This window comes from Ciconia boyciana, chromosome 1, assembly GCF_034638445.1.
Source record: "Ciconia boyciana chromosome 1, ASM3463844v1, whole genome shotgun sequence".
Classification (NCBI taxonomy): Eukaryota; Metazoa; Chordata; class Aves; order Ciconiiformes; family Ciconiidae; genus Ciconia; species Ciconia boyciana.
Window position 1 is genome coordinate 187,742,022 of NC_132934.1, and position 14,767 is coordinate 187,756,788.

Sequence of the window (14,767 nt, forward strand, 5' to 3'; positions counted from 1 at the left end):
CCTCCACCGCCCAGCCAAGCCCAGCCCTGGGAAGAGGCTATTTATACTCCAGTGATGGCAGCGGCTGCAAGCAGCGAGGGCTGTGTCCCTGCAGGGTCCACCAGCCCAAGCACACCCAGCCACAAGATCTTCCTCCTGCATGTCCTTCCCAAAGCTGCCTGGACCCCAGTAAGTGAAGTGGCCATGAACATGAAATCCTTCTACTTGTGGGCAGCTGCTGTCTTGCCCGTTCAGCTTAAAAATCAGGTGGGTTTATGGGGGTCAAAGCACTCTTAGCCCCACCACGACAGGTGAACTGGATGGCATGTGCTGCCAGGAGGCAGCCGCTGGGCCAGGGCAGCTGAAGCTGATGGGTGAAGGGCTGTGCCAGCCCCCTTAAATGCCTTTTTATGGGCAGCTTTACTAAGCGCCAGCAGCTGCAGGCAGTTCTATGGCTGCAGGAAGCAGAGAAATCATCCCTCCCTGCCTCGACTGAAGGGGCCAAGGGTGCCCAGCTCAGGTGCAGGCACAGCTGTAGGCAGAGGAGATGAACCTCAGCCCTTGAACCAGACTATTCCAGTAGCAACAGTGGGGTTTTGCTAGCTGAGCATCCACAGTGAACAGGGAGGGAGCAGCCAGCTTTACATGGCCTTTTCTCAACTACTCTATTACAAAGAATTTGGGAAGATAATACTTAAATACTCTTTGGACACTGAATTTTTTGGACATTCCCTATAAAAATCAAAGAGCTGCATTGCTTTGGCAAGGCTGCTGGTGTGCCCACACCTTGCTGAGAATGGGAGGAAAAAGGGCTGATTTCTAAAATGCCAGTAGTGCTTCCTCCCACTGCTGCTGGTCGCAGATGGGGAGGTGAATCCAAGCCATTGGCTCCCAGGATAACAAGAGGGCTGTGGAGAAACGATTGCTCATCATTTTTCTTACCGTGCTCAGGCCCTGTCTCCTTGTCGAGGTTAGTATCATGCACCAAAATAGTTTAAAAAGGCCTCCTAGCATCAGTTTAAGGGTGTTTTGGCTCCTTTCTCCCAGAAGTGGAAGGTGATGAATGCAGCTCTAATGGCTCAAAACACCCAGCAGCTATACACATCCTCAACAACATTCTGCCATGCTCCTGCATAACACACTTACTTACAGGGTTACCAGCATTTGCCGGCACCAAAAAAAGCTCCCCCAGGCCCCTAGCCCTGGCCACAGCCACTTGGCTGTGATCTTTGCACATCAGCTTCCAGCTGCGGCTTCAACCAAAAGCCAGCCACAAGGTGCAGGGACCACAAACCAGCACGGTTGCACTCCTGGCAATGGATTTTGGGCTGTTTACGGCAAAGACTTTCAGGCTTGGCTAGATTTTTTTTTCCTCCTACCAAGACATTTATCTCCGAGCTAAATGAACACTGTTTAACTGCTGCTCTCCTGCTGTGGGCTAGCAGCGACATGAAGATTTACTTGCCGGCTGGTGCAGGGTGAAACATCCCAGTTTACAACAGCAGACGCATCCTGGGGGAGCGGCTGCAGAGCTGAAACGCAGCCAGAGGTCCATGGGAGCGGAGGGAGGCGTCTTACGTGCTCCAAGCCAGCAGCAGGATGCAAGAAAGCAGCGGTATCTTGATTCAGATACTATTGCTGTTTAATAAAAGCATCCTCCCTAGTTAGCTATTGCTGAAAACACTGCCAGGACTGCAGCGGGCTAGCCTGAGCCAGCTCAACAGTAAGAGACTTGCTAAGGGAAGGAAGCAAGTTGCAGCTGTTTTATTTTTTTTTCTACATCTTTTTAAAAAAAATAAAAATCTAATTTTGCTTCTCTGACAACAACCATGTCCTAACCTTATGGTAAGTCCCTCCTTACTAAAACAAACCCAACTCTGTTCCCTACCTCCATTCACTTAAAATTTTCCCTCTGCAGGTTCTCCCTCCTTGTGCTGAAGCTGAGGGCTGCACAAGGCTCCAGGACCATTTGCCCACCCGGGCTCTGGCACCCACCCCCTGACCATGCTGAGTGGACAAAGCCAAGGGATGGAGCTGGGCTGGCTCAGCTGGGTGCCTAAGAGGGGGCAATGGGGTATCCAGCTCCCCATGGCCCCACCAGCAGCTCTCCCAGCACACCAGATGTTCCCTCCACTGCATGAACATCCCCGAGCCTGCACCCTTTCTCCTCAAAGCAGGCAGTCAAGGAGCAACAAGCTGCTGCGGCAGCGTTCGGATGTTAACAGCACGGTCACCAGCCTGTGGGAGGTGGGATTTTTTGCCAGTGCTCGGCTGAACCCCTGTACACAGGCTGTGGGCAGGAGACACTGCGGGGATGCTTTGAGAGGGCAAAAAAGAGTGGATTTGTAGATAGGGCAAGACCCAGCTGGGGCAGCAAAACTGCAAGACACAGAGCAGGCATTGAGGGGGAGCGGTGGGGTGGGAGGGTGAAAGGCCAAGGGGACCATGAGACACATGCCCAGCACAGTAGCTGGTTCCTCCAGCCCCAAGACGTCACTCCCTTAACCACAAAAGGACAAAACTAAAAAGGGAGGAGGTTTTTTTCCCCTCTTTATAAGCAATCAGCCTTCCTTCCCCTGCCAGCAGACAGCTCATGGTGAGTGCAGGAGCAGCCTCCTGGCTCTGCATGGGGCTGAGACCTGAGCCAGCAGAGGAAAGGTTTCTACCCAGCCACTTAACCCACTCTGTAAGACTCAGTGGAAAAGCTATTTGGATCCTTCCCAGCTGCACAGCCCTTCCAGCCATGGAAAATATCTTCCCAGGAATGTGAGATACAAGCCTGATAAGTACATGTTTTAAAACAAGATGGTGATAGGTTTTAAAGCTGTCCTTCAGTTCAGGCTGTGTTTAAGCAGCACCATAATCTGTTATGATGGGGGATTTTTATCAATTTAGTAACTCCAAAGCTGTAGCATTACAGCAGCATGAAGCCTTGCCTTCTCAAATCACTTTAGCTTTTCAGCCCCAGAAAACAGCTGCTTGAAATGAAGAGAGGCCAGAAGAGGAGGAATCAGGTTACGAGGAAATACACTGACTTCATTTTCAACTCAAGAGTTGAGTCACAGACTGTTGACAAGTGCATTTACCAGCCACAGACCTCCCACTTAACAGCATGTAGCAACTCCCAACGCAAGGAGCTGGATCCCAACTTTCCCTCACCCTGCCTCCACTGCAGGCAGCTACCACAGCAGCATGGCTGAGACTGCTGCTTGTCACGGCCACGGTCCTTCCCCGCCATCAAGTGTGGTTTAACCTCTCCTCCCTGGTGCCTGGCAGGCTTCACACCACCGAGCAGCAAGACTTGCCCTTTTCCCTGAGAAACTGGAGGCAGCAATGCATTTTTGGAAAGCACAGTGCAGCCAGCAGCAAAACCACTTCTCTTGCAGCTCGCTGGAGACAAACAGAACAAAATCCTGCATCTCAAGAGCCTTTGAACTGACACTTTCCTACAACAGGCTGAAGGGAGACTTCCCATCAGAGGCTCTGCCATGCAGAAAAGCATATGAGACTGATAGGAGCATGTAACTCACCAGTAGTTAGGCATGTTTGCACACACCAATTAAATATCACAATTAGCCTGGAGTACAGACAGGATGGCACGCAATTTGCCATGAGCCATTCAACCCAACAGCAAGGCTGTGCTCATCATGCTTTTCAGCACCTGCTTTTCAAAGCAGCACCTCATCATTTCTAAGCAGCTGCCACACAGCAATTTGCTCCAGGCTTGTGCCCAGGGTTCCCAGCCTCAGCATAACTAGCCAAGCAGCCAGGCACAGGCAAGAGCTGTTTTCACTCCCACATCCCAGCTCTGCTCAGTTTTAAACACTTGGACTCACTGGAAGCAGAAGCCAGGAGTATTGGGGGTTGCACAGCCAGACCAGGGGCTGCATGGCCATGCAAAGCACTGCCCTGCCCACACTAAACTTACCCCACTGAGAAGCAAAAGTCTCAAACTAAGCAAGTGCTTACTCTCCCCTCACATTAAGGCTCTCAGTTTTTAACAAAGATGCAACAGGAAGGGTAAGATAGCATCCTCACATGGCCCCATTAAACAAATCCTCTGCAAGGAAAGCAAGAGCTGGCTCACAGCGATTTTATTTAGGCTTTGAACCTGCCTTTCAGCCCATTGGGTGAAGGCAGAGGAGCATTAATTTACATTGCTCAGGTTACACCAAAATTGTACCTCAGCCAGAAGCGCAGCTGACCCAAGACACTTTCTTGGAAAAGCTAAAAAAAAAAAGGTATGTAAATGAAGTTCCCACAGAGTTAAAATAGGATGTGTTTAAACCAGACAGGAACCTCTGAGATAACTAGGGCACACCCCACTCCCACAGGCAGTATCTCACTCCTCCCACCCCACATCTATCTCACCCCTGCAGAAACCTACCTCCACCTCAGCCCTCCAGCACAAGGGGCCAAAACCTGACACAAGACAGCCAAGATGCCAAAACTGCTGAAGTGGAGGCCCAAGGCCACGCAGATCAACAGCTCGCAAGTGGGTCATGCCCTCCCCTTTCAGGCACCTTAACTTCCTATACCTGTAACGCTTAATGACTTGCAGTCCAAGGCAACATCCCCAGTCAGGCACACAATCACATTGTCAGCAGCAACATAAACCCCCTTGCCCCAGCCGAGGCTCTGTGAAGGTGTATTCCTTTATTCAATCCAGGCTGCCACAACATCAGGCAGGTAGAAAGCGCAAGGAACCTGTTACTGTTGCATCTCAGCAAGAACCAGAGAAGCAATGGCTGTTTGCTCCAGGTCTGTCAAACAGATGCATTTCCTAACAAGGAGCACAGCAGGAGCAGAAGTTATACTTAGGTAAGTCTCAGGCCCAGACATGCACCTGCTTTGCGATAAGCCTAGGATAGCACTAGGCCATTCCAACATTTCTCTCCCAAAGAAGGCAAGTACAGAAACCCCCCAAATCCTGGGACTTGAGTTCTAGTTAATCTGCTCCCAAATAGCTGTCAAACACAGAGGAGCTAGTGCCACAGCCAGGCTGTGTCAGAAAACCTAGTAATTTCACCCTTCTCCCCACAATGTCCCCACTACCTGGGCTCAGACAGAGTGCTGGTGTTAGACTAGTGCTCCATCCATCCTCCTACCTTAATCCTGAAGTCATACTACAACTGAGGACTGAGTCAAGTATCCTTGTCTGACAAAGAAGCTCAGCCAGCACTTGGCTCAAGTAGCACATATTCCATTCTGTTGGGGTTTTTTATTAATTTTGGTATCTTCCAGAGATAGAAGTGTCTGTGCAATCATGAAAGATGAAGAAGGTCCACTCCACTACGATGACATTTCTTGAGCTTTGCCTTATTCCCTCAGCCTGCTCTTGCACTCCAATGCCACAGGCAGAAACTATGTGAAGTCTGTCTGGAAACAGTCAAGTTGTAGTGCACTAGGACCAGGCTACACTACTGACAGTACCAAATCCTTGGACATCCTTGGACCAAATCTTGCTGCAACCTCTCCTGCAAGTCACCCTAAGGAACACACTAGACCAAAAGGCACCACCTAGAGTGGGTTTAAATGATTTTTATTTTAGACAATCTACATGACAGATGTTTGGGTTTTTTCTTTTTTTAAAACAATGCCTCCACTCCAAATCAAGGTCAAAATAAGTGAATAAAGCTCAAGATGACATCAGTCCAGTTGTTAAGACATTGCCAATTCCTGGTGTTGTGCCGATGAAGAAGAAACAGCAGCCAGCTATGAAGACAGGTGATCCAAAACCATACTGTTTGATTTGTTACTGAAATAAGAATAGCAAGCGTTAGTTCAAGGTCATGACAGTCAGAGTAAGTTTCTGTATATCATTTGTGTATTCCCTAATTCAATCTGAGCTGCCACAGTCAGGCAGGCAGAAAGCGCAAGGAAGTTATTTTTGCATCTTAGTGCAAACCAGAGAGCAACAGGACAAGTGCTCATGGTCTATCAGAGGATGCTGAGCATTTCTACAATCATACAGAGCAACTGGCATCAGCTGCTGAGCAAGCCAGACAAAATACTGATTCACACCCTTTTTGCTTTACATACCAAGTTTCAGATTTCCTCTCAGATAAGAGCATGTCCTAAACAAGTACTAAAGCTTACACTGTACAGGCTGTCTCTTACAAGAGCTATACCAAGAAGCTGGAACAGTATTTTGTCCGCTGGAACACCTCGCTACTATTCTTTTACCCCATCTTGAAGTAGATGGGGTTACCTGAATTACACATCCAAAAAGTCTGCCCAAGGAGGGGAGAAGCACACAAGCTTCTGCTCAGAGGAGGTACCTTCCAGATGACTGCCTGTTCTAGGGTCCAGGACAGACACCACCCTGCAGCCAAGCTGCAGGAGGTGGTGTGTCTGGGCCAATAAAAAGTCTCTCTAGTTGGGCTACTGCTCCACATTGGAAGTTGGTTCATCTTTACATGACTTGCATACCAGAAAGACTGTAAGAGGCTTTACAGATAAATTTAGCTGGCTATAAACAGGCTTCATAAGTCCACAATGACTGGGCAAAGCAATTGGTGATCCCACACTGCTAGTCTGCAGTGACTTCCACAGCTCTCAGAATAAGTAAAAAAAAATGTAACTGTTGGATCCAAATACTGTTTCTTTGCAACCACATTCCAACCCAGAGTAACTAAAGAGAAAGCAGACCACAGGAGCTGCCTGAGCTCAGGCAACTGGAGATTCCAGATAGAATAAAGTTAAGTAGTCAGTCAAGTATAACTATGTTCCCAATTTAGGGCAATATTTAAACAGATGGTTCTTGCATAACAAAACAAGGGCATCAGATTAAGTGAAAGATGAAATGTGATCATGTAAGGTACTTCAGAATTAATCCCCAGAAGAGGGATCCAAAGTAGAAATGCTCCATTTCAGAGGCCATTGTCTTTAATCTAATAGTTTAAAACCATTACCAATTACACACATCTCACCAAGCCAATTCCTTCTGCATTTCTTAGCCATTAAGTCACAATGAATCACTGCAGTGAAACTACATCCCCTTTGAGTATGATTCAATAGTATACAAGGGAAGTTTCAGCCACTTCGTACAATATGAAGCAGCAATTAGGCCATACTTAGATGAACTTTAAGTTGTTAGACTGCCAGTTACTGTTCAACTTTAACAGGGATTCAACAGAACAAGTGATGCATTGAAAGAGCTAATCATGTAGTTAGGCACATTCATCCAGTTCAGGTCAGTACTTACACATTTCTCAATTTCTAAGCCGTCCTTAAAGAAAATCATATATGGGGTCACACCGTCCTCACGGAAATCCAGAAGAGCCACCATACCATCTGGATTCATGTTCTCTCCTACAAAGAACTTCAGAGAAAAGCGGTACTGAGACATTTAATGAGCTACCAGGGGAAAGTGCCTTTTACACAAGAAAGCTGTAATACCTACTAGTTCAGTTTAAAGGCCTCCGTGACCAGCTGCAGGGATTTTGCTTTCTGCAACTTGTCCATTTTAGTACCACATTACCACACTGCTATGAACAGCAGAGTAAGACACAGCAGGGGCCAAACTGACCTATCTTTCAAGTCTTTAACACCACAGTTCCTAAATGGTGATAACTACAAATGTAGTTAACTACAAGTGTTGCAAGCTGAAGTGAGATCCCTAAATACTTAAGAGTCTTTCACTGTTTCTCCTCCCTGACTCTCAGAGCCCCTAATACTCTCAGAGTAAGCTAGATGTCCTCACAACAGGAGCCCTCAAAACTCTCCACGAGCTCGTTCAGCAGATGAACCAATTGCAGCTTGTATCACTGCAATACTGCTGTAAGGAGACACAAGTTTCATTACCTGGTAGTTTTTGAAGTTAGCGAGGATGTGTTTGATTTGTTCTGCAGCCCCTGTCATGAAAGGCTTTACTCTCTCTGGCTTGTGTTCCTCAAGTCTGGCTTTGATTCTGGAAGGGAAAAAAGCTCTGAAAACATGTTCTAGCCTAATAACTTAACTGTGCAGCATCGTGTCAGAGCAGAAAGTTACTGGCAGTCAAACTGTTTGATTTTACTGCTTTTTGCCCGCTCCCTCTCAAAGCCCCCAAATTTTAACTTAGTTTTGCTAGCGAATTAGCAGAACAGTGCCTGCCACTCATATGAAGCTCATTTTACTTCTAGTCTAGTGGTAGACAAAAATTAGCAATCCATTTCCACAGCAGAGAGTACTGTCCATCAATATCACAGAGAAAGTGTTTTCACCTTTAATGTTAACCCAATAAACACTGAGCAACATAGATTATACCTTGAATTAGCAAAAAGTGCCATTCAGACACATTGTATTTGGACATTTAAATTGTCAAGTTAGAAAAGCTTCCTGAAGCTTTCTTCACCACCCTACCTCCTTCCCCATGAAGGTCTGGCATACAGCAATCAGAAGGAAAACAGCAAGGTTACAAATAATATCCAAAGCACATGATCAGGTCCTCTACCTCAGCCAAGACAAACTTAGATATTCCAGTATCAATTCTTTAGAGTTCCAGTTTTGCCAAGTATTAAGACATTATTGAAGTTCACAGCCAGTTTGGCACCTGTATCAGAACTAACACCTACTAGGAACAAAGTTCAACACTTTTTAAAATCTCAACGACCTAACAATTTTGCAATCTCATTTAAAGAAAAAGCCTACTGACACTTACGCTTTCATGTAGTCCTTGATGTACTTCTTGTAGGATTCTTTTGTAAAGCTGGTTTCCTGAAGGTGGTGGTTTATTACTATATCAACACCAGTTATGACCGTGGCTTCTGTTCCATCTCCCTCAGGACCTTCAGCAGAGGCATTGCCACCAATTAGAGAGTCATCAATTTGACCCTCTGTCCTGGTGACCATCTAGATTTAGAGACATCAAAAAACTTAACGGCTCTGCAAAAATCTTAATGCTACCGCTCTTACACATCTATGACCTGACAGCAGGGCATGACTTCAGAGCCACAGTTAAGTGCAAGGAATCTGACTGCAGCCCGAGCACAGATTTCTTAAGCCAGGCTCCTCTCCCGGTGCCTGACCAAAGCTTCGTTACACCGCCGGCATTGCAGCTTGGCCGCCCCGGGCCCTCTCACACACCACTTGCGGCAGCAGCCAGCTCTGCCCCGGCCACCGGCACCAGTCTGTGGTGGGTCTTCCCCTCTCGGGCCCCTCGCAGGAAAGCCAGCCCCCTCTCCCCAAACCCTGCCTCCGCCACCGGCCCGGCTCCACGCAACGGCCAGGCCTTGAGTCACCGCAGCGAGGCCTGCTTCCCCCCACCCTCCCTCGGGGCGGGTGGGCCACTCACCTTCCCCTCCACTTCCAGGCACAGGCCGTTCGCCACCTCCCGGATCTTGTAGATGTCCGAGAACATCTCGTCCTCTGCGGGGGGACAGACACACACAGGCGGGCGCCGCCGCGTCAGCCTCCGCCGCCCGCCTCCCCGCGCCGGGCCTCAGCCACCTTCCCCTCACCGCCCTTCCGGGCCACGCTCCGCTCCGCCTTCGCGTCGCCGCCAGGCCCGGCGCTCCAACCCGGGCACCGCGGCCTGGCCCGGGCGGTCCGTGCCCCCCCGCCCCGGTCCCGGCACCCTCCCGTCCCCCCCGCCGCGGCCGCCCGTACTGCACATGCGCGGTACCGCCAGGCCCAGCGGCCGGGCCCAAGCGGCGGCCGGCCGCTTCCCCCGACCGAGCGAGCGACCGACCGGCCGGCCCTCCCGGCCCCGGCCCCCTCCCCCGTGCGGCGCCGCCGCCCTTACGGCTGATGCAGTCCCGGTAGATGATCATGGCGGCGGCGGCGCGGGTCTCTGCGCAGCGACCCGAGAGCGGGCGGGAGCGAGGCGGAAAGGGCCGAGTCAGCGCCTGCCGGAGCTCATATAGCGGGCACGTCCCGGCGCGTCATCGCGCACGCGCGCCCTCCCCCCGCCCTCCTCCCCCCGCCCCCGCCCCGCGCGGCGCCCCCGCGCGGCCGTCGGGCGGTTGGCGGGCGGCGGCGGCGGGCGCCGCTTCCAGGCCGTTGGAGCGGCCGGCTGTGAGGGGGGAGGCTGCCGCAGCCCACACCGCCTCCCCGCACACGGCGGCACAGCCGAGCCGGCGGGAGGGCGGCCGTATGCCTGTGCTGACGAGGCAGGGGCAGCAGCGGTCGAAGGTCAGACCTCTTTGCCCTCAGCCGAGGGCAGGGGGTGAGGACGGTGGGTCGCTGTGCTTTGACTGGCAGATTTGCCCAGCGGCTGTAGCCGCCTTCCTCTTGCTGTTTTTTTCCCTGACCTGGGCATGAATCTTACTCGTCAGCTCTGGCACCAGCTCAGTTTTCAAGGAGGAACGCTCCGAGCCTTCCCCAGGCACCTCGAGGAAGCGATGCCGCGGGTCTCCCCCGCGGTCGGGGGTGCCAGGACGTCATTTGCTGCTCTCCCTCCATTAAGAACCTGATGACGTGTGTATCGGCTGCCCTGACCGCCTCCAGCTGCCGCCTTCGCACCTACAGGGTGGCTCGCTATGATCTCCATCATCTGTAATGACTACTGCAATGTGGGCTGTGCTCGCTGCCTGCTGAGGAGCTCCTGACACCTCGTACGGGCCGTCACATGTATTCACTGCACTGAGTGCTGTGCCTTCTCCAAATAAATGATATTTTTAAAATGGAGAAATAATTAAGCTGTTAGACTCTTCCTGTTATTACTCCCTGAGATAAGTTGAGTTGGGTATGTTCAGAGACACCACTTCTGTGCTTGCGAAAGGACTGGTTGGGGCACGTATATTTTTCATCTTTTTCCACAGATAAGTGAGATTAAGCCCAGCAGTCAGGGTCGAGATGAAAGGCAGAAGGACAGTAATACCTAGGCCTCTTTTTTCCCTCTTGCACATGCTTTTCTGCAGCAGCCTGTCACAGTTGAAATAAATGTAGACCTCCCTTGAACCCTGATTCTTAGGGGACATTGACACAACACCTTCAAAAGACATCACGGGACCTAAAATGCTTAACGCTGCTAATGATCCCGGGCTTGACAGAGACACCGGGGCACAGGATACAAATCCCTGTCCCTCACCCTTCTCAGGCAGTAAATTACTCATTGCTTTCTTTGTGTGCACCAGAGGAGCTCGAGTTTTGTCTCTTCCTCCCCTGCGATCCCTTCCTTTGCTCCAGATATCAGTGCTCTTTTTTTTTTCATATGGTCTAGCTGCTTACGTAATCGAATTAAATTTATAAGTTGTTCTCTGCTGTTTTTCACCTTCAAGACTACTGCTGCTATTTCAGACCTGAAGAAGGGGCTTCTGCCCAAAAGCTTATCCATTTTTTCTCAGTGGCAGCTGGCCTGATAAAAGACAGCCCCTCTTTTTACAAACCGCAGTAGAAAAAGAGCAACTTACATCTTCAGCAGTGGGTTGAGTGATGGGAACATTTGGCTCCTTCTCCGTAGTGTAATATGCAGCTAAAAACATCCAGTTAGTAGGTGTGCTTCAATTTGGTTTTATTTTGAAGAGATTGTTCTAGAAAAATGAATATTTCTGTAGTAGTATTGAAACCTCTTACAAATTCAGCGGTTGACTCAGTTTACTGGGGTCAGGGTAGAAACCCTTTGGCACAACTGCTAAGGTAGATGGACCTTCAGGTTGCTTTGCCTGTAGGTCTATATTCAGAGTTGGAGCTGTGAAATGTGAGATATTATTTAAAAAGGCGTCGGTTAAATAGGTCAAAGCTCCTGTGTGAACACCAACTTGATGTGGAGTTAAGCTAAATCAGTATCAAGTTGAAAAAGCTTCAAATGAGACTAGGAGCATTGACATGACAAGGTTTTGCATCTTTTTAACTTGAGTTGCTTTTAAAACTGATTTAAACTCAGACAATCCTGAATAAATCCCAGGACTAAGTTAGTGGTATTTTAATTGGTGTAGGCTTTGCAAGAAGCACTTCGCCAAGGTACCAGCGCTGAAAATTTCCTGTGATGCCATGTAAACAGATAATCATGTCATGTGCTGATCCTTTGTGATGAACTAGATTAGAAAATGCTTTTTCTCCCCCCCCGCCCCGAAACCAGCGTCATTTGAAGAAAACCTTAGTGTTCCTTGCCTGCTTTCTGTGCAGGTAGCCCCTTGAAGCACCTCTCGCATCCAGCCGGGATTAATACATTCCAGAGTGGTAGGTTAAAAAGGTGGTCCCTCCACAGCAGGGTCTTTTTAGGTGCCAACTGACATCTAAAATGATGTGACAGGTTTTCCTGACAGTGCACCTCATCTTTGGAGATGTGTAAATCCCCAAGGACTGGTGGAAGTCCTGTGTTTTTATAGATGAGGTTTTTAATATCATTTGAGGAGGATTTTCTAGGCGGGTGTCTGCAGTCTCACAAGAAGCCTTTCTCATGGAAGACACATCTCAGCTAGTCATGAATTATTGCAGTGTTACTCACTTCCATCAAATATTAGCATCTGGATATGACTGTGCTCAACTAATTGTTTGTCCCTTGGATTAAAATGGCAGATGACAGCTGATACTTCACCATTCTTTCTCTAAGTAAACTGTACATTTTCAGCCCATCGTGGCAACTCCCGTTGAGCTGTATGAAAAGGGAGGAGATCCTGCCTGCAGCTAAGTCTCTTGCCAGGTGCATCAGTGGAAATAAATGAGAGGTTAGGCTGAAGGGAGAGGTGAGGCTGGGCTATGACCTTAAGGGACGGCACCAGTGCGTTCTTCTAACCTTTGTAAAAGGCTGTGAAAGTTACATAGTAGTGGTGATATTTTACATCATTTGCTGGATGCAGGGGAGAGGGTCCTAAATATAGATATATATATATATATATTTGTATATAATATATGTATATATATATATACATCTCCTGGTAGAGAGAAACTGTAAAATTGGAGACTAAACAACTGAGCGAGACCTGGCACTGCAGAGAGGCCTGGCAGGGCCGTCTGTGCCCAGTGCCCCCTTCCCCAGCATGTCTCCTGGCACGAAGGCTCTTGCATTGCGAGAGAGGGTGCATGACAAGCCCGTGATCAGCTTGTGTCTCCACAAATCTGGCTGGAATTTAGGACTGAAACAGGAGCTGTGACTTTTGTAGCCCCTCATTCCACCCACCCAGATGGAAACTGTAGCTCTAACTCGTTTTGTTCAAGTTCTTTCCCCAGGGAGTTTCAGGGCAATAAAGATTTGATCTCTAGGTGCTAAACCTTCTTAATAATTGGGAATTGACCTCAGAAAACCAGGCCATCAGTTTGACTCTTTCAGGTGTGTTTAGGTTACGCAATATAGCCAGCCTTTCAGTCCCTGGCAATCCTTGAAGCCTTTTGGACCTCAAGCCAAAATTTGTAATTTAGATCTACGTCAGCAGTGTACCCAGATCCCAAGCAAGAATCCCAGATCCCAAGGTTGGTACTTGAAAGAGTTGAGCTTTGATCATCAGTGTAGCTCATTGGGTCTGATCTATTCACAAATAATAGAAAATGTTAGATGGGATTAGATAGATGAAGATATCCCAGACAAAGGCATCACTTTTTAGAATACAAGAAAGGTCTTCAGTTCAGCGACAACCCCCCCTCCTGCACGCAGAAGAAACGTAGGTGTTGTTACCCTGAGCTTTACAGTATTTACAATTCTTCCCCTTGCAGCTGGGTCCCTGAAAATCCTCTGCGTCTTCCTTGGCTGTACACCCACAGCTCTGTTTTGCTTGATGGCTGGCTGCACTTCTTCAACCAGACAGAGAGGTCACTGCACAGCAACGAAAAGCCTTTTGACCTGTGACACGACAGGCATCAGCTCAGCTTACCTAAAACCCTGCCAGTGGGGATGTGTGAGGGTGTCAGGCTGCACTGCAACTAGTGCGTTTTCAGGAAAAGCAGGACTGGAATTGCCAAGATAAGAACTTTGAAGCAAGGTGCCGCCCAAAGCTGCAGCCACGTTTGAGGCTTAGTAACCTTATAAACATCTGTTGTAATTATCAAATGTAAGTATACAATTCGCATAAAATGTTGATGCTGCTATAGAAATCCATTGTAGAGCCCTACCCTACCTCCATAGGAACTTAGACAATTTACCTTTGTCTAATAAGCAGGATGTGGCTGTCGAAAGCAGAAGGTTAACTGATGTATTACTAGCCTAGTTAGTAAACCTTGAAGAACTGCTTAGATCTGCCAAAAAGGTAGGAAGCTAGGCGAAAGGTAATTCCAGCAGAGGGAGATTGCGACCACCAACTCACAGACCACCTACCCCAATTATATCACCGACTCAAATGATGAAGGTGAAGAAGAATGACTAAGCATGCGTACTAATTTACATGCTGGGCGAAGAGATTTTAACCAAACATTTAAATAGAAGAATACCGCATATGTATTAGAAAGTTGAATATGTTAATGCTTTGTGTATAAATAACTGTTAATTTGAAAGCTTGGTGTGCTGTCTTGAGACAGGCATCCATATCTGCGCAAATATGCAACAAAAGACCTCTGCTCTGTGTGTGTATTGGCGTTTCACACACTGGGTAAAAGAACTCTGATTTTTTTGGGACAACATATCCATGTGACTAAAAGAGCTATGGTAGAAAGGCCTACTCCTGTCTTGGGTCTGCTGCCATTCAGTGCTTCACTACTGTGCTGAATGCTGGAACAGAGGGTGCATTCATTAAAGTTGCAGACAACATTAGGTTGGGAAGGACCACAAGCATATTGGAGATTGAGATTAGAATTAAAAAATTATCTTGACACATTGGACAAATGGTCTGAATTGCTAGAATGCACTTGGACAAGGCCAGTAGGTCAATGAGCAGTCAAATTTACTACAGGAAAATCCATCAAAGGCTTTTAAATGCAAAGATGCAACACGAGGTTC

The 14,767-nt window shown here is 48.4% G+C and overlaps 1 protein-coding gene and 2 non-coding genes across 3 annotated transcripts; all 3 read right to left on the reverse strand.

The window, feature by feature from the left end:
• Positions 1 to 4,623: 4,623 nt before the first annotated feature.
• On the reverse strand, positions 4,624 to 4,759 carry LOC140646740 (small nucleolar RNA SNORA31). Its single transcript, XR_012040545.1, has one exon. It is a non-coding gene; the product is annotated as a small nucleolar RNA SNORA31 (small nucleolar RNA).
• Positions 4,760 to 5,505: 746 nt separating this feature from the next.
• On the reverse strand, positions 5,506 to 9,862 carry TPT1 (tumor protein, translationally-controlled 1). The gene is made up of 6 exons (XM_072850184.1): positions 9,704 to 9,862; positions 9,254 to 9,327; positions 8,621 to 8,811; positions 7,786 to 7,891; positions 7,187 to 7,303; positions 5,506 to 5,737 (listed from the first exon to the last, which is right to left on the reverse strand). Exons 1-6 carry the CDS (start codon positions 9,729 to 9,731, stop codon positions 5,735 to 5,737), a joined length of 519 nt encoding a protein of 172 aa, XP_072706285.1. The 5' UTR covers positions 9,732 to 9,862; the 3' UTR covers positions 5,506 to 5,734.
• Positions 5,803 to 5,932, reverse strand: LOC140646739 (small nucleolar RNA SNORA31). The gene has a single exon (XR_012040544.1). It is a non-coding gene; the product is annotated as a small nucleolar RNA SNORA31 (small nucleolar RNA).
• Positions 9,863 to 14,767: the final 4,905 nt, after the last annotated feature.

What these genes read in the sequence shown, in the direction of transcription:
- TPT1 (XM_072850184.1), bottom strand. Translation starts at nt 9,731, where the DNA reads ATGATCATCTACCGGGACTGCATCAGCC. An exon ending in CTACCGGGACTGCATCAGCC is followed by an intron (nt 9,328 to 9,703) that starts GTAAGGGCGGCG and finishes GTCCCCCCGCAG; the next exon opens with AGGACGAGATGTTCTCGGAC. An exon ending in ATCAAGGACTACATGAAAGC is followed by an intron (nt 7,892 to 8,620) that starts GTAAGTGTCAGT and finishes TTTCCCTTCCAG; the next exon opens with AATCAAAGCCAGACTTGAGG.